We start from the raw sequence: 24350 nt of genomic DNA on the forward strand, positions 1-24350 counted from the left end.
TCCTACCCATCCCCCTAGCCCCAACCAAAGATAGAAAATGTTATCTTTGTATTGGTCAACAAAGAACTATGTAGTTCTGCAACAAAAATGTTTAGAGTTAGACAAATCCATTTCATCACTTTGATTAGAATGGCCCATTTTCTTTCTTATCCAAGATTGTAATCATGAATTATGAAGATTGGATTAATTCCCTTTTATTTTGATTGTCATGCCCCCACTCCCACCCCCACCCCCTTCAGATAACCATAGGACTTTCAGGCTTAAGCTGCCCCAGATCTACCGGCAGCGGGACAACGCCCAGGCCCCCTCGGGACCGGCGGAGACAGACGGGGAGAGGGAGACAGACGCCCTCCAGGGTCAGGCTTGCTCCTCGTCATCGTCCGCCACCGCAATGGAGCCTGAGAGCTCGATGCCACTGCTGAGCCTCAAGAAGCTGCCGTCGACCAACGACCTGCCGACGTCGTCCACGCAGTCGACGAAGTCGGTGCACTCAGACTCGCTGTCGGCGGGGGACATGTGCAAGCAAAGCACGGAATCTCTCCAGCTGAGGTTAGCGTAAGGAAATAGAGTCATGTCAATTCTTTGCTCTGTAACTGGCTGAATCAAAAGTTGTCTATTACTAATAATGGTAACGATAGTCATAATGGTCTATTGAAATGTAAAGTTGCTTGTTAGTGCTATCACTAGTGCCTGCACTGCTCTTACAGAAGGCACCAGACATAAACGCATCATCAAGTTTAATATATGTCAGTATTTGTCCTTTCAAATTTTTTCAGTTCACTTCACAAAAATTTTGTAAGAGTTTTAAAGAAAATCCATCAGAAATATCCATGTTTTTGTGGTGTTTTTTTTTTTTGTGTAAAACAGGAAACAGACCTCAAATGGCAAAATCCATTCTTGTATATTTACACTCACATCCCTGAAATAGAATAGATAGATAGGTTTTATTTAAATAGTTATTCACAAAGTCAAAAGTTAACAGTCTGTGCAAGACATTCATTTGTGCTACTGAAAATTTTCTGAGGATAATTAGAAGATAACCTAGTGGCATAAAATATAACGCAAAATATTTTAATCTGTGACTTTGGTTGGGGATATGCAGAAGAGACGGTTCGGTTCTCGTCAACAACGTGGCAGCCGCCAACCAACAGGACAGGAGTCTGACGGTGGACAGCGCCACCGGTGGCAGGCACCATCCAGTCGTGAAGACGTGGTCCGACCAGAGCATGCGGAGTGGAGTGAGCCTCCGCCGCGCCTCCTCGCTCGACACCACTGACAGCTTCAGCATACGACCCAAAATGCGCAATTCATACCTAAGTGACCTTGGTGAGTTTTGCTATTGGGAAAATGGAACGAGATTGCGACAAATCTCATTTACAAAAGGAAATATATTTTCTGTGGGCCAAATGAGTGCTAGGATATCAGTTCACAGGTCATTTCTTTACTTGATATCTCATTCATCCTTTACAGAGCTACTTCTTGATAACATGTTGGCCTGCTTCATGAACTGCAAGAATCTTCAGTCTGCTAGAATCTTCAGTCTATTGAAGGAGGCAGACTTAATCAGAAGAAGAAGAAGAAGAAGAACTCATCAGTGCAATTGTTCCAATCACTAATAGACATCCATTCATCACCCCTAATCCATGCTGTAGTAGACTGATCTTCATTTTGGTCTTTGACAATATCATGCTTGCGTATATTGCCCAATTCACATTCAGGTCAAACTCGAGGGTAGCGAGATAGAATGGAGGCAGATGGATGACCAAAGTTTAATGAAATTAAACTTGGCAAGTTAAAGGGGCATAGTCCCCGTAGTGTAGAGGGCGCTGTTGATGATACTGCCGATCACCGTTAGCATTGATACGAAGATTACTGAAGTTGAGCTGTCATCAAGAGTAATGTTGCCTTCGTTGTCTTCTCTGCGCATCGCGCAGTCTGTAGTAATGCCAGGGTGCGTGCATATGTGCTCGTTATTATGACATCACAAAAGAAGTTTGCTTAAGCTGTCATCCCCCTCAGCCGAATCATGAGTCGAACTGTGATCAGACCACTGACTTCAGTGAATCGGATTTCTTTGGACTCGGGGAAGTGGGCCAAAGCGTAAGCGCTAAAGAGGAGTCGATAGCGTAGGTCTTTATAGGAAACTTGCGCCGTGTGCCCGCGTGCGCATTTGACTAAAACACCGGGACCATGCACCTTTAAAACTGAGTACATGAGCACATGAAGGGCTGACAGGGATTTTATGATAGGTCAGTTTTGTAGCAAAAGAAAGCTGCTGAAAACTGTTTGTCAAATAGTGGCGAGCCAATGGAATGAAATGGAGTCAAAAAGGGACCTGAGCTTACATCAGTTTTTGTTACACTCTGTCCAGCATTGGTCAATCATCATCAGAGGCACGAGGTTATGTAAGTTAAAGGGACTGTACAGTACTTGTTGAGGTGAGAATTCAGCTTGTAACATTTTGTGAGATATTTAGAAACCACTCTATGAAATGTAAAAGAGCATACAATTCTAAGGGGAATCAAAAATTTATTTGATGAAAATCGGTTTTGAAATGACTGAGATATCTATAAACAAGGTAAAACAGAGATCCTAATAAAAGTCTTGGCCTGTCAATTTTATTAAAATCGCTTTTTTGGATATCTTGGCCATTTCGAGGCCAATTTTCATCAAACAAACATTGCATCGTTCTTGAAATTACATGTTCTTTCATATTTCATAAGAGGTTTCTCCTTATCTCACCAAAAAATGTTATAAACCTGAATCCTCATCTCAACCAGTACTGTACAGTCCCTTTAACACTTGAAGGAAGATTGTACTGTAATCCTATTGAAATTTGTGTATAAGCAGAGTTAATACTGTAAAGAGATGCAAGAAAGAGTATGCCAAATAGGGTTAACCTCCAGTGAGCCTGAACAAAACACGACTGACCACTTTGACATGCGACCCACAATTCGCAAGTGACCCTGATAAAGTCGGGAGAAGTGGAACGTTAAGTGGGACAAATCTCATTACGGCAAATTTTCTACGCGCGACCGATTTTCTATGATGGGGCGAATGAATGCTAGGATATCAATTCATTTGGTCACTCCTTGCGTGACAGTACACCATCAAATGAAAATGGAGATTACAAATAACTTCTGTCCACATCACCAGGTTAGGTGCACTCTGTTCTGAATTGTCCGAGTGTAAGGAACAAGGTCATGAAGTTATTTATATGAAGCGAGGCAAGACAGAGGAATGAGTCTGTTTGTAGATTTGAGTTAAACAGTTAAAGTTGTTCAACGTGTAGGATGTAAACGATACTTTGATGCCAAAGATGTCAAATTCATTTTTCATTCTCCTCTGATACTTCTTGATGCAGTTTCTTTCTGAGTGCATAGAAAAGGCCTAACAGGCTTTGCCATCACTGTCCTCAACCAGCTCTTCGGCAAACTCAAAGCCATACCAACGTATATTGTCTATTAATGGTTTATCTCTAATTTCATCATAAGTTCAATAGTTCTAGAGTCTGCAAGTGAAAGTCAACATTAAAGTCAAGTAAACTTCTCATTAATATCATAGATTCTGATTTTAACAGAAACAGTGAAAGCCATGCCAACGTTTATTGTCTATTAATGATTTATCTCTAATTTCATCACAAGTGACACTGTCTTAATCCGTAGCAAAATCTTCAACGGATTAAGACAGTGCTTACTATATAGATACTATACTCGGGACTCATCCTCAATGGGTTAATCAATAAGTTTTTTTTTTAACCAAACCTAAATAGAATAGTTCTAGAGTCTGCAAGTGAAAGTCCACATTATAGTCAAGTAAACTTCTCATTAATATTATAGATTCTGATATTAACAGAAACAGTGAAAGCTTTAAGGTTTTTATTTTTAAACCAAACCTAAATAGAATAGTTCAATAGTTCTAGAGTCTGCAAGTGAAAGTTCACATTATAGTCAAGTAAACTTCTCATTAATATCATAGATTCTGATATTAACAGAAACAGTGAAAGCTTCCTCAAGATCAGCCATAAAAATAATGATGGAAGGTGTAGAATTTCAAATCATTCACATTTTTGTTCAGAAGAGTGATTTGAGTCACAAGCTGTAAACATAATGTAATGGCAAGTTTCCCATTCATGTGCATACCAATCTTGACTGAATTTCCATTTTGACATGTGTTCATAAAGAATAAATCTTCTCCTTCATGTAAAATTGTTCAAGAGATGATTGTGTCATTATGACATTGTTATGAGAAGGAAATCCTCACTTGTTGAATTATAGACAAAAACCCCTGTAATATTGCATAGTTTAACCAACTGGAGAGGTATAATGCAATGATACCATTTTCTTGTCTTATTCACTGCTGTAATTGTGATAAATGCTACCTCTTGGCAAAGACATGATAGTCTTCAAAATTTGGTAAATTCCTCATTTTTGTGTGATTTAGAAAGCTTTTTTGTTCAACGTACCTCTTCTCTTTGAATAAATGTTGAACGTGGAGTGAAGCGATCCCTTAAAATTTCCTCTCCAACCAAATTTGATGTGACTAGCCTTCCATCGCATCATAAAAGCACTATCATTCATATATTTATAATGTTTTGATACGTACATTTGAATTTGAATATCTCCTCTGGCAAGACATCCCACTAATGGGCTTGCCTTCCTGCCCAAGCAGGCAGTTAGTTGGTCTTCATTTGTAGTTGGCGTCGCAAAAATTCCCGTCACGTCATCGTCTGCTCGCTCATTCACTGACAGAGAAGAAGATCATTCGCCGTCTGATTAGCATTCCTCGAGGAAAGCGGGTCGTAAAGTATGACCTTGTCAATTACCACGGCTAATTATTTCAGTGGCACTGATAAATACTGATAGCCCAGTCATATAATGCAAAATATCATATCTGTGATGACAACAACATATTAAAAGAGATGAAAGATGATGAAACAGCAGAGTCACCGCGAGTGATTTATTCATGACGAAAATTATCTTGTGGGATAAAAGATTGAGTCTGCCGTCAACAAGGAATAAAAAGAAGAGAAAGTTGGAAAGGGGTCATTTTTCAGACATTCTGTATGCATTAGGTAAGAGGATGAAATGACTTCTCATGGGACACATTAGGAACTGAACTCATGCCATACATTTCAATGGTGGTTAAGTTTCAAGTTTCAAGTTTCAAGTTTATTTCATATTTCCATTTCTCAGTGATGGGATCACAAAATGATTGACAATAAAACAAAAGTACAAAACATATACAACCATATCTTATGTTTGAAGAAAAAAAGACAAACTAACATTACACACAAATATAAATGGTCATTTTCATCTGAGGATATCACAAATAAATGTCAGAAATATGATGGGGCCTACATAAAAGCAATGACGCTTGTAAAAACTGTAGGTTCCCGAATTTATAGGCGTGAAATTATACGGAGAACGGACATGTTTATCTCGACCAACTTAAATTGTACCAGTGCAAAATCAGTATTAAAAACGAACTAACGAACCACATGAATACTTTAGTATCGCTTAAACGAGACTGTACATATTTCGCCGTGTTTACACACACACACACACAAAGTGCTATAACGGTATCGTGAAGTAACTTGGAGCTGCAGACAAAGACAAAAGACTGGGGGTATTAAAAAAGAGAATGTTGCTAAGAGCCGGGTAGTGTGTATCCACTAAGTAATAGCCGTTTTAGTTTGCGTTTGAAGGTGAATAAGGATAAGGAAGAAGTAATATCTTGAGGGAGGTCATTCCAGTATCTGGGTCCAGTAAACATAATTGTTTTCTTTGCAAAAATAGTGCGAGTACGGGGAAGGTGATAGGCGTCACTCTGACGAGTGGGGTAGCAATGAATAGAGCGATTTCTTTTGAACATGTGAATAAAAACGGATGGTAATTCATTAGTTGTTAGTTTATACATGAAAATTCCAAGATTATAATAAAATAGGTCTGGAATTTTCAGAATTCTGTTTTGATGAAAAAAACAGTTGGTATGAGCAAAATATCCGGCGTGGTTTATAATTCTTATTGCTCGCTTTTGAATGCGAAGAAGGGAATCTAATAGTAAATTGATTGCGTTTCCCCACGCCAAAATTCCATAATTAAAGTGTGGAGATATTAAAGAAGAATATATACTCTGCAAAATATAAACAGGGAACAAATGTTTAAGCTTGTTTAAAATTCCAATATTTCTGGACAAAATTTTACTTACAAAATTAATATGAGTTTTCCAGGATAATTCTCGGTCAATCCAAAGCCCTAAAAACTTCGCGTTATTGACCTGCGTTAAACATATATCATTTATTTTGATCTCATGTGGGACAACATTCAAAGAATTACTGAATACCATATAATAAGTTTTTTCTATATTCAGGGATAATTTGTTGGCATAAATCCAGGATTGCACAGACCTAAGCTCAATATTCATCATATCAATTAATGTATTAGGGTCTCGATGAGAACAAAACAAACTTGTGTCATCAGCAAAACAAATAAATGATAATATTGGCGATGATTTTTGAAGGTCATTTATGTATAAAATAAATAAAAGTGGGCCCAAGAGGGAGCCCTGTGGGACTCCACATGAGATAAGTTTTAACTGCGAATCATAGCCGTTAATGTTAACAAATTGCTTTCTATCAGTTAAGTAACTCTTAAACCATTCGAGAGGTGGCCCGCGAATTCCATAATGATACAGTTTAGAAAATAAAATTTCGTGATCTATCGTATCAAAAGCTTTAGAGAAATCAAGAAAAACTCCAATTGTATGCTCAAAATTATCTATAGCATGAGCTACCTTGTCTATAAAAGTGAGTAAAGCATGGGTTGTATTATAATGTTTTCTGAAACCAAACTGAGAATCTGATAAAATATTATGATTTGTGAGAAATTTCAATAATCGCGTGTAAACTAACCTTTCAAGGATTTTAGAGATCGAAGTCAATAGAGATATTGGTCGGTAATTATTCACCAAATCTTTCTGTCCCTTCTTAAAGATAGGGACAACTTTTGCAACTTTCATTTTATTGGGGACTTTACCATTAAGTAGAGATTGATTAAAAATGTATGTTAAAGGAGAAATGATTTGATTCAGAACATTTTTTAAAAGAAAATTTGTAATTCCATCATATCCTGAACTTTTTTTATCGTTTAGATTCTTGACGATATCAACAATTTCTTCTTTAACAATAGGTTCGAAAAATATTGATTGAGGATTCCTATTACCTAAGTATCTATGATATTCAGTTGAGGATTTCAGGATTTTACTGGCAAGATGTGGACCAAGACTTGCGAAATAATTATTAAAAGATTCCGCCATGCTAACCGGATCGTTAATCTGCCGGCCGTCCGCCAAAATATATTTGGGAAGATCAGTATTGGTTTTGTATTTGAGTGTCTCGTTAATCACCTTCCACGTACTCTTCACATCATGTTTATATTTAACAAACTGTCGCGAAAAATAATTCCGCTTAGCAACACGTATTAAGGATGTCAATATATTCCGATATCGAGTATATCTTGATTTATTTCGAGGGCATGGATCTTTGCGATATTTATGAAAAAGACTATTCTTGCGGTTAATGGACCTGAGTAGAGATTTTGTTACCCATGGTTGTCGAGGTACTTTTTTGTAATTTGAATGGTGAGGCCTTTGAAGAGGAACACTAGATTCATAGTTAGTGGTCAAAATATTCATAAAATTTTCAAATGCTAAATCAGTATCGCTTTGAGAGTATACAGTGGACCAATCTTCTGAACTTAATTTCTCCCTAAGTTTATTAAGGTTAGATTCAGACATTACACGAATGCCCGGATTGTGGGTATGAAAAACATTAGTAGTCATAAAATTTGACACAAGGGCATAGATTGGAAAATGATCAGTGACGTCAGAAACTATTATGCCAGATGTGATGTCAGAAAATAAATCATTTACAAAAATGTTATCAATAAGAGTAGATACATCATCAGTTATTCGAGTCGGTTTTCTTGTAAGGGGAATAAATGATTTCGACAACATAAGGTTCAGAAAATCTGCGCACATAAGATTATCGTTGTAATTAAGAAGATTGAGGTTAAAGTCACCCATGACAAAACATGTCTTACTATCAAAATAACTGCTTGAAATAAGGTCGCAAAATAACTCTAAAAATTCAGCAGGGTTTGAGCTGGGTGGTCTATAAATCTCCCCAATTATAATATTACCTTTATTCAAGGTTTTGACCTCAATAAATACACTCTCAAAAACTTCTGACATCACGCTATATTTTTCCAAAAAAACACAATCTAGTTTCTGTGACACATAAAATCCGACTCCTCCTCCTTTCTTCCATGTTCTATTATTTGTTATGAGTCTAAAGCCGTCTATTGTAAGCAGCGAAGAGGGTGATGTCTCCTTTAACCAAGTTTCACTGAGCCCGATAATATTATATTCAGTTTTCAACGTGCTCACAAGAGAAAGAAATTGATCGAAGTTTTTATTTAAGCTTCTGATATTAAAATGTGAAATAAAAAGTTGAGTTACGTCATTATGAGTGAGTGAAAGAAGTTCATCCTCTGTGTGATAGTGAGTGAATACATTTTGGACTGCGGCATCGTTACAGTCGAAATCTAGTCTCAATTCAGAAGTCTGCATATTTAAGAAAGTGACGATGTCGGAATCTTCGCCCTCTTCGCTGTTTACTGAGATTACTGGTGTCATATCAGCAGGTGACTGAGGATAAAGCATGCTAACAGCAGCGGCGTTCGAGTTAACAGTGGTATTTGGATTCATCATTGTGTATGATACAGAATAGGTGAATATAAAGATAGGCTGTTAACAGAAAATAGGTGCTCAAAAATACATCTGCTGTTGGATTTTAAAGGAAAATAGGTGAAAGAACATTTACCCTGATAATAGACGGTTAAGGAATGTTCAGTTTCCGTACGCAAAACAAGGCATGTCAGAAATTCAACGGTATCTGCGTGAGCATAATGCGTAGGGAATGTGGTTGTTACTAGTCTACAGGAGGGCACAATTGCACAGAACAGTTCAGAGAGGTAATTGCAAAGGCAAACAGACAATAAATTATTGGGGGTGGTCGAAAACACCGTAGAAACACATTTGTGTAAACACAAGGATAACAGTTTGCTCAGGGTAGGTGGCAACTTACATAGAGGAGTCAGATACACCAGGGTGACACATTTTTGCATAAACATTAATAACAAATTTCTGAGAGGAGTCGGAAGCACCGTGGTAATACATCTCTGCATATACAATAACAAATAGCTGAGAACAGGTAGTAAGTTGGTTTGAGCGGTCAAAGACACCGGAATAACACGTTTTTGCATACACAAGGATGGCAGATTACTGAAAGCTGACAAGTTGGTAGCTGTGGAGAGCACCGGCATAACACATTTTTGCATACGCAATAGGAAGTTCATTAACACTGTTATGTAAATTTTTGTGAATTTCGTTAAGAGAGACAGCACAGTGTGCGTGAAAATAGCAATATAGACAGGTATACTAAGTACTGGTACTTTACATAATGAAAATAACAAACCAGTTCTCTGTTTAGATCTTAACATACATGTGGCTATACGTACGTTCATAAGTATGCACTTGGCACAATTGTGAAAAATCAATTTGTTGGTTCGCACAGGTGAGATCGATTTTGGTGTAGCGTACAAGGAATGTATGTCAAGGCAAAAAGCAAGCACTACTGAGCACAAAACAACATCAAAGTAGAAACGAAGATCAAACACTGTGTCGTGTGCGTACTCGAAGCACACAGAAAAATACATAATCAGAAAGAAATTGCTTACATACATGTCTTCTATAAACCGTTTTCTCCAGATATTACCCGCAGCCACCCCCTCCCTCCCCCACCCTTGAAAAAAAAAAAAAAAAAAAAAAAACCCTTTGCAGTCAAAATATGAACGTCATTGCAATCTACGTCTTTTCTCATTGCATATGAAATGATATTATCATTTTCATGAAGTTGTGAAATAAAAAAGACAGAGGATATGTTTAATTAATTCTTAACGGAGTACACGAACTGAACTATTTCATGTCAGATATAGTAGTCAATGACTACAAAAGAAAGCGTATGACGTTTTGCATTTCTTTTTTCATGTCGGATATAGTAGTCAATGACTACAAAAGAAGGCATATGACGTTTTGCAATTTTTTTTTTTTTTTGCAATTGCTGAATATTAGAAAAGATGTGGGAAAAATGAGGAAGACACTTTCTTCCTGTCAGTATAAAAAGCAAATTTGTTGTTGAACAGTATATCATTGCTATTCAATCACATGAGCGTATAATGAGCGCACTGTTAAAATACAACTACAGTGTAGGTTTATACTTCAAAATTCATTTCAACCGAATTACTGTCTGAGCCGTGGCTTCGGCCTTATACACTTAGTATGATAGTTAAGTGTAATGTTTCTCTAATATAAATGACAAAAATGGAAGGGAAAAAGAACAAGTCATCAACACTCATGGTACCCATTTGGGCAAGACTTCCTTTTAAAGATTTGGGAGTGATGTTACAAGTCAGACTAAATTTACGTAGTTGGCAGAAGATTTGGAATTGTTATTCAGCATTCATAGCAATGGCTGGGTAAGTTAACAAGGAAGAAACACTAATGTAAACGATAACAACTTGGGTACTTGCTTACCAATCAAGTCGCAAGAGATTGTCTAACTTAAAGGTGCACATAGGAGCTGAAGATAACACGAGACTCGCGACTTACAGATTCAGTCACGGTACAGGTTCCAAGTCGCGGAGCCTTTCACTTTCCATTTAAGGAGAACTTCTGTGCCAGCTAGGTATATCTTGGTAGAAGCGTTTTTTTGCTTTCTGAGGTCGTAGGCTGTTTTCGCGAGAAGGCTTCTCCTGGCTTTGAGGGCAGGGGGCAGATCCGTGCGGACCGTGATCCGTTTGGATTCCTGAACGGGGCCGGTGCTGGCTCGCGGCTGACTTGTTTGGCGCTGGCGCTGGTCGAACGATTCAAGAACACGGTTCCTGTCGCGGATATAGACAAACTTTGCAATTATGGCTCGCGGAACAGGGTCTCGAGATGGGGCTCCATTGGTCTGGCCGGAAGCAGCGTTGGCGTTGTCGCGCCGGGGGAGCCGGTGAACGTTCACGAGGGCAATATTGGCGGCATCGTCTGCGCTTATCCCGAAGTAGCAAAACGTGTCGCGAAGTGTGCGCTCAACATTTTCGTTTGGCGTTTCCTTCACTCCGTAAAAGAGCAGGTTTGCGCGACGGCAGTAAATCTCCATTGCCGTGAGCTTATTTTGGAGTTTGGTAATTTCGGCTGCCATCTTGCTTTCCATTTCTGGAAGCTTCTTGCTCTCAATCTCGATTATCTTGTCAGAGTTCATGGTTACGGAGTCTTCTAGTTCTGACAGTTTGGCGTTAATTGAAGCCATGTTCGTTTGCCATGTTTGCCATGTTCGTTTGCCATGTTCGTTTGCCATGTTCACGCAACCCCTGGTACACAGAGAGGATGAAGTTGATAAGGATGTACTGTCCTGCGTGATGATAGACTGCATGCAAATTAAGGCAGTGCTGCTAAAGGCAGATTTTTTCCCCGTTTGTTTCAGTTTCTTTCTTGGCAGATTTTTTCCATCTGTTTCTATTTCTTTCTTCTTCTTTTTTTTTTTTTTTTTTTTTTTTTTAGTAAAGTGCATTTTACCTGAAGGGTATTGCTCTTTACCAAGTGCAGCAGTACTTCCTACATTGTACATCATTTTTAAGATTTACAACTAATGATGATTGTTAGATATAGAGATTCAGAGTTACAGAGCTTGTTCTTGTTGTTACTTTAAAAGTAATATGAGGCTTTATCAGAGATGATTTATCCCAGGCAATGCCAATATTACCCCCCCCCCCAAAAAAAAAAAAAAAAAAACACCACAACAACAACAACAACAACAACAACAACAACAACAACAATATATTAATCAAGCCCGTGCAGTAAATAATTGTTTCAAATAGGAGCATATAAATGGATTTTAATTTTCCATGAGGAAGTTCATGTCAGGGCTTGGTGAGAAAAAAAAAGTATGCTTTGGCACTAAAAGCAACTGATATTACATCCATAATCATCTATCAAATGGAGTTGATTCTGATGCAGCATTGCTTCAAATTGTAATTCTGAATTACTGTGAACACATACATTTTTGAAATACATTAATTTTTGCATATTTCGCGATGCTTTTAAAAATTATGAATTAAAAAAACCCATGAAAATTATATCTTCACAATATTCTAAGCGCATTTTTAATGCGTTGACAATAATATTGCACAGCGCAAATTCAGGAACCTGTGAATATGTTTTTGAGCCACTCAGCAGCTGATGTTTACAGTACCGTAAATCCAGAAATTCTCTCGTGCATGAAACTTTCATGAATTTTGCGAGAAGCCAAGATTTGTGAAAGTAAAATGTATTCAATTTTTTTTTTTACAATGCATTGAATGCCAGTGACAATTATTTTGAACAATTAGTTCCATAAGTATGTATGCATATTTATTGTTGTAATGCATTGTACATTTTGCTTTCTTTGAATCTGTATCGATATAACAAGCAAGTCTTTAATATTGGAAATGAAGTTTCATTGAATTGCAAAGAAAAAATTGAATTTGCAAAAGTTTCGTGCCGCAAATGTTTCTGGTTTTACCATATTCAAAGTGTTGCCAAGTTATCATGTTGCCATCAATCACCACCAAGTTTTTGAGGTGCAAAATGTCATTTCCCTGAGTCCACTTTCTTCCTCCACGCAGGAAATTTTGCTAAGAATCTACCCTCTGCGGCCTCCGACTCGGACCTGACGAAGTACCGGGTGCTGCGCAAGGACGTCTCGGTCCACAGCCTGCGCAGCCTTGAGGAGGTGCCGGTCGAACTCGGGCTCGACGACGACGACGAGAACGGGGACGACTCAGCCTCCACGGCGATGACCAAGAAGATCCTGAAGCCGGTCAAGGAAGCGACGCAAGTCGTGGGCAACAAAGTGACCCAGGTGAGTTTGCCGACAACAAATGATTCTTCACGTGTCACGTTCGCACACCCGGCTCAGTCGACGGCGTGCCAAGTTCGCATATTGTGCTCAAACGCACAATCCCGCCCAAACCGACCGATAAATCACCAAATGCTACAGGACAATGCTAGTGTTTCTCGCAATTCCATTCCTGTCACATGTAGCTTGCATTTTATGTGGTGATTGACTATCAAGTGGTGTTGCCTACTTGATTTGCGAGTAAATTCTAAATTTCTGTTACTGTTTTGTGTTCGAAAGTCATGTCTCTACAATAATGTGTCTACTTGTCATTTGTCAGAAAGACAATCATAGATTTGTCAATACAATTTATATCAAAGCAAAGCTTGTCATTTTCTCTACAACATTGCTCATTACATGTCGAGGGCAACAAAAATCTATATGAGTTACATAGATTTGAAAAACAAGAAGTTGATCATGTGTGCCTCCAACTCACTGGTCTGGTGGACTGTGGTGATTTTTTTTATGTGCTCCCCATTGTTCTTCCCCTCCACTGGGTTGAAAGAAAAATACAGTTGAACCTCTCGTATCCGGACAAGTCGGGACCGGGGCTCATCTGGATAAGGGATTTGGCCGGATACGGGAGACTCAATGCTTTATACATGTACATATACATACACATGTACTGATGTAGCCCATTGTAGTACCACATGTAGTAATGTGTATACTGCAACCTTTTCGTAGTTACATTTGGGGATGTTTGGGGATGTTAAAATGTCTGAAGGTAAGCAATTTGGAAGGAAATTTGATGTAATGTATGTTAATCATGTTGGAAGTAATATGTAATTCATGTGTGTTTGTGTAGGAGTTCTCAAGGAGTTGGAGAATCCCCTTTCCTCCCGTAATCATTAAAAAAAATCAAGGCAAGATTGCGTCCGTATAATAGAGAGATCCGGATAAAGGGAGGCCGGATAAGAGAAGTTCAACTGTAGTTGCAGGTGGCTCAATTGTCGGCAAGTTACATTGAGAGTTTGGGAAGCTTGCTTTTCATACATCTGAAACCAGAGAAAGTCCAACACCTGGTGATTTTTTTTTCTCTGCAAATGAGACAACGCTCAACATAACTTAATGCATTTCCTTTGTAAATTTAAGTCTTCGCATGAAGTGTTCTTTTTTTTTTAATGCGCTTTGGCAAAGTTTGCTGCTCAGATCAGACAATGGACAGAATTATTTCCCTTGAATTGTGTTGTTCTGTTTCTCTTTGCTTTCACTCATTTTCTCTTTCCCTTTTATTTTGTATATTTCCTTCTTTTAAATCTTTATATATATATATATATATATATATATATATACCCCTTCTCGTGGTATTCCATACAAATTTATAATGGAAGACCATTGCAAGCTGTAATCACCTCTGTTTGGTTTAAAGTTGAGTACAACTTACTACAGGCTTGATACTGTGGAGACCCTGGAGCCAAAATTCCCCTTGTTTATCCCATTTCTTGTGTCTCACCTGATGCTGACGCTGTTACATTTTGAAATCTCTTTTTAAAAGCTTTTTAGTGTTTTGTTGTTGGTATTATTGATTAGTGAGAAAAAGAGCAAATGCTAAGGTTTTTCGAATTATGTAGTTCTTTTGGCTAATCATTGCGCAGAGGTTACTTCATTTATGTCACGGCTAAGAATTAATCTGGTAATTGTGGGCTTCTTTAAATAAAAGGTGCCTTTTTTCCTCTCTCTACAAGGCATATGCTAGTAATATCAAGGTTGCATAGTGTATTGAGGGATTGCAATATTCGGAGCATGAAGATAGTGCTTACATCAAAATCTGTGCTGCTTTAAGGATTACATGAAAACTTAGTCTGAAAATAAGCATTTTACCCATTTTGTGAGCTATCTGTCAGTAGTCAACAGAGGGCAGCATATACATGTTGATGAAGAAAATGTTTTCACATCAACAGTAGATGGCAGCATGCCACAGTGAGTCTCTTGCAGAACTGCACAGCTAGTGTGCTCATGCCATTGTTACACATGCTCTTTCTTTCTATCTATATTCCAAAGTCTAATCAACTGGGGGGGGGGGGGGGGGGGGGGAGGGGGGAGACAAACAGATCCTATCACGACCAGTTTGAAATTTGAGAGGATACAGGTACTTATGGCACCAATTTAGACACACCTTCTTTATCACATTACACTGTACCTCCACCTAACATGACAAACATGTACCTCAACACACTTGAGAATTTATGTCGCATAATTATGCTTAAAAAGTTATATAAAGTGCTTTGATTTTTTGCCTCCTCCATATTTCCAAGAAATTGGCGGTTGCATCACTACTTCCGCATAAAATGAATATTGTTGAATGAGATAAGATATATCTGTTGAAGACCTTTTTGAATCTCACATGTCATGTGAATTGATTAAAAAGTAACAGAGACTCAGTCAGACCAGGAATTCCGAAGGGGGGGGGGGGGGGGGGATAAAAATAATAATAAATGGGAAGGGGGGGGGGCGCACATGTGCCCCTTTCATTTCTTTTTTCTTTTCTTTTTTTTTCAACAAAAATAACCTCATCATGTGCAATCCCATGTATGATTGCCTTGAGCCTCTGAAACACTGAAACCATGTATTCCCACTTTCTACCTTAGAACTCCAGAGGGCACTATACCAAGACATTGAGTTGCTAGAGATGATAATAGGGTGGTATGTTTTGCTCCGCATCGGAGAGCGTACAACTGAAACAACCATGGGGTGTACTGATATTCCGGCCACTCCCTGCCCTCTGATAGTCTGCGCCTTTCTGCTAAGATTGCCTTTCATGTTTTTTTTCCTGATTCCAACCTGATCCTTTTAATTTTTCTTCCATTGCTTTGTCTCATTACTTTTAGAGCATTATCACGTCATTCTGCTCACAACATTCTATGTCTCAACTATCATTTTGTGTCTGTGTGTGTGTATGTGGGTGTGTCCTTGTCTGTCACTCTGCTCTGTTTGTCTTTCTGTCCGTCTTTCATTTCTTCCCTTTTGCCTTCTCTCTTATCCTGTCCTTTGCTAATATTTCCCTTAGTTTCTGCTATCATTATCAGAATCACTGGAGAATCTGTAAAATCCTGTCAATTCATTTGTCTCATATTCTTGCTGACACCATGTTAACAAGTAGGACTCATTTTCCACATCCTGATCATCTTTTTTGAATATTATTTTGAGATATTTTTAAATTTCTTTCATTCTCCTAGTCTGTTTTACCAGTACTTCATTCTTGCCTCATGTTTTTTTACTTGTTTTTTCCTATCTGCAATGAGGTTACCCTTGTAGGCTTATCTTCAGTCTTTAAGTCCCAACAATTTTGAGATTTTTATCAAGATACAATTATTGAAATAATGCGATATCATTTTTAGAATCTCTTACAGAATGGCTGCTGAGTTACACATACATCTTTTTGAATGTGTCTCTCAAATATTTTGAAAGATTTTAATTTATGATGACTGCATGCATTTTCAGCAGGCAATCTGTGAAGGACTTGTCTGACTTTTCATTGAAGTTTTCCTTCAAGACTTAAAGAATATTCATATTCTCTCTGGGGTTTCTGATGCATTCTGAATATACTGGTGCCATTGATAATGATAGCAATGGAATAAGGCTAATGGTAGAAATATTACTTATTCTAATAATGGTAATGATGATAATGATATTAGCATGACGATGGTGGTGATGATGATCCAAGGGAATGGATTGTCTTTAGCTACTATCTCACCAGAATATTATACATCTCTCTCTCTCTCTCTCTCTCTCTCTCTCTTACTCTCTTTTTTTCTCTTTCTCTCAATATAGCCTTTGCTAAATAAAACAAAAATAAGCCATTTCAAAGAGGTTTCATCAGAATCAGATTAAGATATGAAAGTTCAGGAGTAGTTGCTGATGTATTATCAAAGTCTAATTGTAATATTTGCTCTAACCCGTTGAGGACAGTTTGATTTTGCTACAACACGCATTTCCCATAGACACCTGCCCGAGTATGCTCAGGACTCGTCCTCAATGGGTTAAGTATCAAGCAAACTCGTGAGTTAAATGATATATCTTGCACACAAACCAATGGGAGACATTTTTAGGTGGTGACATCATCACTACACTTAAATATTTCAACCCTGGTAGGAACCGACATCACAGTTCAGTGAAAGCATGTGAAACTGTGAAATTCCACAACTGCTTTATAGTCAGTCTTTACAAAATTTCTACCATTATGTTCATATCAGTTTTACATGCAGTTATGTCACTAAACTTGAAGTTGGTGTTGACATGCACTTTAACCCATTGAGAACGGTTTGATTTTGCTACAACAAGCATTTCCCATAAACACTTGCCCGAGTATACTCGGGACTCGTCCTCAATGGGTTAAAAGATTACAATTTGCAGAGAGTACTATTTTACTAAAATTTCACACATCAGGAGCCAGAGTTCTTAATTGTGATTAAAGTCCCTGTCTAAATGCTCTTTTTTCCCTTTCTATCTCAACATCATTATTCCATATTCATTATCAGACTTAGTAAAAAAAATGTAAGGCACAGTACTCATTAATGTTGGATACATTATGATATGAAAAATTTACAATTTCTTTTGAAGTCAGCCACAAGCTGGTGCATTTTTCTATCATCTGGTTTCCAGTTCTTCACACGTGTTTGTTTTTTTGTTTGTTTTTGGTGTGTGCTTTTTTTTTTTCAAGTGATGTGCGCAATGCTCACGGTGGTCCCTGTCCGCTGCTGTGCCCCTTTGGGCCCCCTCCTGTGGACGCCCACAAATATATAAATACGTAATGCCTCCTCGGTGCCACTCGCGGAATGCGGGAATGAATTATAGATGGACAGTGCGGTGAGAGCCACGCTGGCGGCGCGGCGAACCTCTAAAAAAAAACAAAAAAACACCAGAGACTCGGGGTATGACTCAACTGGTGATCGGTAGGTCTCAGGTAACAGAATAAAAATCATGTACTGCAGCAATAGAGGGACTGGGAGTGGTTGGCAACAAGCTGATATCATAGTGACGAACGTGACGATGACTCGTATTTGCAGAAAGATTAGAATAATGAAATGAGTATTCGTTGCGGACCTTCTGTCCCTCATGAAGAGAGAAAAATTTTAATTCCCAATTGATCACATATCCACTTGTTGAATACACTTTGTGAAATATTGAGATTGACTGGTTTCACTTCACTATCATTGACATGTGTTAATTCATATTCCACACATATTTGTACATTTTACTTTTTTTTTTTTAAATTGATCACTCCTGACCATTATCAACAATTGGCTAGTTGCTATGAAAATTGTGATTTTGGGAAAGACTCAAACAAATCCTAGAGGGCTAGGGATAACCACATTGGGAAAAGAAAATCTGTTTGTGCTAGATTGGGTCATCTGTCACTTATTTCTTCCTCTGCTACTTACAATTTGACACACAGATACACACATAAACACACACACACACACCATACACACACACACACACACACACACACACACACACACACACACACATACACTATGAGACATGTATATTCACCCATACTCATCAAATCATTTACATGCAAAAGTTGTCTCCAGTGATTTGTTTTTGTGTGTGTGTGTGTGTTTTTACACAGTTTTGTTGCTTCCCCCATAAAAAAGATAAGTGAATAAAATCAAAGAGATCGAATATTGAACAAGTTTCCAATACATTCATGCTAGGCCTACATAGTCTTCTGGATCTATGATGTGTTCCTGTGTTTCAGTGAGCCACAAGGATGATGCAGATCACGATCTGTTTTTAAATAAACAAGTCTCAAGTTTTACTGTTTCTTTCATTGAACGATCAATTTATGATACAGAGTGAATATGGAAAAGCCCAGAAAAAAAATCAAAACAAAAATTGTCTTTCTTTTTGCACATAGGGTTCAGTCTTCATTGTAGATTTTTTTTTCTGACCATTCTTTAATAGGTTTTTCAGTATTTGAATATTTTCAGTTTGACAGGAATCTGTGTGCCACTTTTTCTCTTCATGTGTTGTTGCTGTAAAATCAGAAGTATTTGTGAAACTTTTGTGAATTTGCTGACCATGATGTTGTACAGCATTGCACTGGCATTCAGTGTATTGTGTTAACAAAACTTTTTACTTTCCACTTACTAGCCGCATTCACACATACAAAATAGTGGGTTACCGAGTGCGCTCTGAAACTGGATTTTTTTTTTTTTTGGAATCGTTCACACTCTCCAAATTAGTAGGTTGGAGAGCGTGCTCCAGAACTCAATTTTTTTTTGCAATTGTTTGCACGCACAGAAAAACATGCTAATTGCTAATTCATGAGGAATCTTTCTGACCAGCAATGACAGAATTTCTAAATATGTGCGTCAGCCATATGTTTTCATTGTATTTTTATAGTATACAGTTGAAATCTCTTTGAATGAAGAGGGTTTTTTTTCTTCTGAATGTCTGATTCATTGTTTTCTTGCTATACAATGGTTGCTATACTTGTATTTTTAAATTTTTGTTTCTGATTTGTATTTTATTTTGAAACTTTTGTATTTGTAAAATTCCATTTTCGTTTGGATGTTATTTTCTTGAGAATATGAAAATGAACTGAAATCAAGCTTGAAACATATCTGTAGATATATATATGAATATATTTCAAGTTCAACTCAATTCGTTTTCATACTTCTTAAGGGAATAACATACAAACAAGAATTATTTCTCCCCTTTGATGTAAAGCATTTTTTCAGTAAACATTTATTTTTCCTGTTCTTTTGAATTTCGTCAATGACACTCATAGCGCCGTGGCCACAGAGGCAGTGTAAGTACAGAAGCTGTCTTTTGGGTGCTTAAACTTCACACAGTTCGTTAATATCTAATCATATTGACCATTACTGGAGTGATTACAAAGCACCACACCTCATTAACTCTACAACCCTGTGATATTTTCACATTTATTAATCTTTTTGCAATCAGAAGAACTTTATCAGCTAAAAGAGGAGAGAGAAATATCTATATGGATGAAGACAGAAGCTGAGAGATACGGAGTGAGATAGAAAGAAATATGTATAGAGAGAGAGATACAGAGAAATATATAAAGATAAAAGATAGAGAGAAATATATAGTGTGAGAAAGATAGAGAGAAACATATAAAGATAAAAGATAGAGAGAAATATATAGTGATAGAAAGATAGAGAGAAACATAAAGATAAAATATAGAGAGAAAGATGGAGATATATATGTATAGAGTGAGAAAGATAGAGCAAAAATATATAGAGAGTAAGAAAGATAGTGAGAAATATATGTAGAGAAAGAAAGATAGAGAGAAACATATAAACAGAGCAAAAGAGAGAGAAAAATATGTATAGAATTTGATTTTGAAGTGTGATATTTTATGATTAACATATTTTTTTGTTTGGGACTCACCACGTCACTGATTGTGAGCACTATTCACAATTAACCTAATTCACTCATCATGATTACAATATCATTAGAGGGACTGGTCCACTTGGTGATGGAGAGAGAGAAACATATAAAGTTGTTGCATTAAAGTTATTCATCATTTATGACCTAAAAGCAAGCGAGGAGCCTGCAGACAAAAGCATTAACAAAAAAAGAAATAGCAAAGACTTTGGGTACATGGTGGCTTTCGTTTTTGTTTATCAACAAGCACATTCATACTGCAAGAATTTCTGTCATTTTCATTACAGTAAACGTCCTTCCAATATATTACCCCCCCCCCCCAAAAAAAAAAAAAAAAAAAAAAAAAAAAAATCAGTATGATAATAACAAATTTAGTAATAAAAGTAATGACAGTGATAGTGGCAATAATAGCAACACCAGTGATAGTGATGATCACGACAATGATCATAATGATAATTGTAATAATAGTGAAAGTTATAACAAGAAGAGTGATAATGTCAATTAAAGTAATCGTAATAATCATTATATAATGATTAGACAAATAAAAGTAAGTGTAGAAAAACAAAAAGAAAAAGAAAGATATGTTGTATGTCAAGATTATAGGTTTTACTGTGATAATCATAAATCTCTATTCTTACTATTATTTTCCCAGATACTGAGTACTGTTTTAATAGTAATATTTACTTGGCTACTATTTAATCAGTATATCAAAATTGTGTTTCATATATGCACTACCTCAGTCACACCTGCAATATTACTAACAAGTAAGTTGGACTGACCAGCAAAAACTAATATTTTTTCCGTTGCATTTTATACTATGGTATGGAGATGTTCCATGCTCTGTTCTATGTGCTGATATGTTCTTTCAGTATTATTCATCTTTGTTTTCTTAATCTGGCAGTCCTCAGTTTAAAAATCATGCTTCTTTATTACTCCCTTGCATTCATATCATTATCTTTTGATTTGTTACAATCATAAATATCATCATAGTAATGATTGTAATCCATTATGAGTTTATTCTGCAATTTATTCATTTACATATTCCATATAGAGATGTAGCTATGACACCATTTGGGATGAGAGGAATAGTCAAAATATGAGAATATTACCACGATTAGATCATGATTATAATCTTTCTGCCTTATCAGCATCAATATTACATGATTATGATATACTTCTATCATTATCTCAAATATTTTGCCAAATACATTTCATTTTCTTTTAGTTGCTCAAGTTTTGCCACATATATCTGGGTGTGCAATCAAGATATGGAGCAATGCATGAATCTCTGTAAAAACTACCTTGCATATAAGTAGAGTGAAATTAAATTAAAAAGGAGACAGAGAAAGAGAGAGAGAGAGGGGGGGAACACAAATACTGTTAAATGTAGACACTTTGAAAATAAAACAAAATGTACAATGTGTCTAATTACTCTTTTTTAAGGTCCATTTATGAAAGGGAATTCTTTTTCGCCGTAATCATGTGAGGGAATTTGCCTTGTCCATACTTTGTTCATGATAACTTCACAGCTAATAGCTGCCAATAGACATGACCGTAGCACAACCTTTATGATTTGTTAACAGCAAACATCTTAAAAACATCATTTCTTCTAGCAGACTAGGCCTACAGGACAGATCATATCATCTTCACTCGGAGGCAAATGATTAATTATTATCTTAACACTGTCAAAACAGTAGATTTTAATATGTTAACATTCATTACTCATTTATTTATTTATTTATTTATTTATTTATTTATTTATTTATTTATTTGTTTTTTATTTATTCCTGTATCTATTTATTTATTTATTTCATTTTGCTACTTATTTGTCCTTGTGTTTATTTACTTATATTTTTATCCATTGAAATGAATGTCCTCAATTATTCATATTTTAGAAATACAATTTTCTTATTTTATGAAGCCACTTATATGCAGAAGATGCTGATAGTTGTTAATAAAGATTTGTGTACTACAGAAATGATGGTCATTACACAGTAATACAATGGAAGTAATTTGAATTAAAGTGCCAGTAAATTGCAACCAAAGAGAACTTATAGTTCTTTATATACAGTGTATATCTAAGATAACAAAACTGGCAGCCTCCTTTTGTTCTCTTTGTATTCAATACTATAATATGACATGATAATACCCACAATATCTTTATTTGATTGATTCTAATGGTTTATGTACAAGTGAAGCTATAATCTGCATAGTTTGATATGCTGTCTGCTAAAATTTCAACACGTGTACTCACAGAGAATTAATTGACCACTAGCTTGATGTGAACATCATAATTGTACAATATTTACTGCAACCATCATCCATGATTTGATGTTTGCCCTGTATGTCTAAAAGATACCTTCAGACTTAAGGAACAAATTTAAGGAAGGAGGAAGAATTGGAAGGAAACATTAAAAAATGTAAAAAGATAGATAAATCCACCTGTAGGTCTGTGCTGTGTCATGGTAACTTAAGGTAAGTTTTCCTAAGACAGTATGTTTTATATTGAATTGTTACGTATGTATTTATTTATTCATTTATGTAGTTATTTATTTATTCATTTATTTATTTATTTATTTATTTATTTTTTTTTTTTAATTTTTTTTTTTTGCTGTGCTCTGTCCAGGAATTAAATACTGCACACACTCTTTTGGGGTGATTTTTGTGTGAATAACATGGTGTTCTAAAGTCTGTTGACAAGTAGATGTATAGAACATCAAATCTTAACACGGTGATGTCCACGTGTTCAATGGGATTCGGTTTTTGTTGTTTTGATTTGTTTGTTTTTCTTGGTTGTAAGTGCAGATTTGAATAATGTACATAGTGATCATCATGATGAGCCATTTGATGTGTTTTGATGTATTTCATATTTGTTGCATTTATTGATGACAGTCACATGAATATTTGAGTGTTTATTTGAATATATACATGTATACAACCTTGTATGTGTGAGTGTCTAATTTGGGAAATTGATGAAAATGATGTTTTCTAAGCCCATCGAGTTTCTGAATGGCAGAAAAAGCAAGTAGCATGTGTGCTGATGCATGTACCTAGAACTCCCCCTGATGCGGGAGACATTATTACATCCTTATTTGTCCTGCAAAGGGTATTTTCATACCACTCCTTCGACATGTATGTCTCCTGTGGGAGGAATATTTGGGGACGATTTTGCAGCGAAGTAAGAAACAAGTGTGTATTGAAGAGTTATGTGTTGTAGTGCAGTGTGAGAACTTATATGCTCAGGCGTGGGGGCAGTGTGTATGAGTCTATGTGTGAGCGTGAAAGGAAGCTGTGCAGGAGTCCGCATGATTTGGTGTTTTTTTTCCGCAATGTGCCTGATTTTCAGGTGCAGTGGCATGAGCGGTCTCCATGCCCGTGCCTTGTAATTGAAGGTGTGAATGTTTGCTCTGCTGCACATTATGTATGAGAGCGATGGATGTGTGTTTTGGCTTTGGGGCTCTGAAATCTCCAGCAGTGGCTGCGATCTTCTGCTATATTCTCTCAGTTTTCCTTCTCACATTGGTCTGCTCCCACCCCCCTCTACAGATACCCTACTTTTGTCTTCATATCTAGGATCATATTCTGATAATTGTGTCTGTATCTTATGATAACAAACAAGAGTGACATATTTTACAACAGAATGTACGTATTTTGTAGAGATGAGCAATTGTATATTGTGGATACAAACGATTATTAGGATGTTAGAAAACAACAACTCTTGCTATGATAGTTACAAAGCACTGCTTATGTAATCCAACGTATGGGAAAATATGGTCACCATGGTTACAGATGAGATGGTCTGGGGTGTAGGGAAACGATTGGTGATGATGATGATGATGATGACGATGATGACGATGATGACGATGATGATGATGATGATGATGATGATGATGATGATGATGATGTCCTTTTGAGCAATGTGTTTATCTATGGCCAAATCATTCAT

At 36.7% G+C, this 24350-nt stretch overlaps 2 protein-coding genes across 2 annotated transcripts in view; both read left to right on the forward strand.

The window, feature by feature from the left end:
* The window catches only part of LOC139741674 (voltage-gated inwardly rectifying potassium channel KCNH6-like), a 175590-nt gene extending 175188 nt beyond the window's left edge, over nt 1-402 (forward strand). The window contains exons 5-6 of the mRNA XM_071652254.1: nt 240-356; nt 398-402. Coding sequence (XP_071508355.1) covers nt 240-356; nt 398-402 — 122 coding nt within the window. The remainder of the gene's footprint in view (nt 1-239; nt 357-397) is intronic.
* Nucleotides 403-454: 52 nt separating this feature from the next.
* Nucleotides 455-24350, forward strand: part of LOC139741669 (voltage-gated inwardly rectifying potassium channel KCNH7-like) — a 111726-nt gene continuing 87830 nt past the window's right edge. Inside the window, exons 1-3 of the mRNA XM_071652248.1 lie at nt 455-549; nt 1103-1326; nt 12771-13006. Coding sequence (XP_071508349.1) covers nt 515-549; nt 1103-1326; nt 12771-13006 — 495 coding nt within the window. The 5' untranslated portion in view covers nt 455-514. The remainder of the gene's footprint in view (nt 550-1102; nt 1327-12770; nt 13007-24350) is intronic.

The sequence above is a fragment of the Diadema antillarum genome, unplaced genomic scaffold, assembly GCF_040938485.1.
Source record: "Diadema antillarum isolate AM-2024a unplaced genomic scaffold, OU_Dant_1.0 seq00000945_RagTag, whole genome shotgun sequence".
NCBI classification, from domain to species: domain Eukaryota; kingdom Metazoa; phylum Echinodermata; class Echinoidea; order Diadematoida; family Diadematidae; genus Diadema; species Diadema antillarum.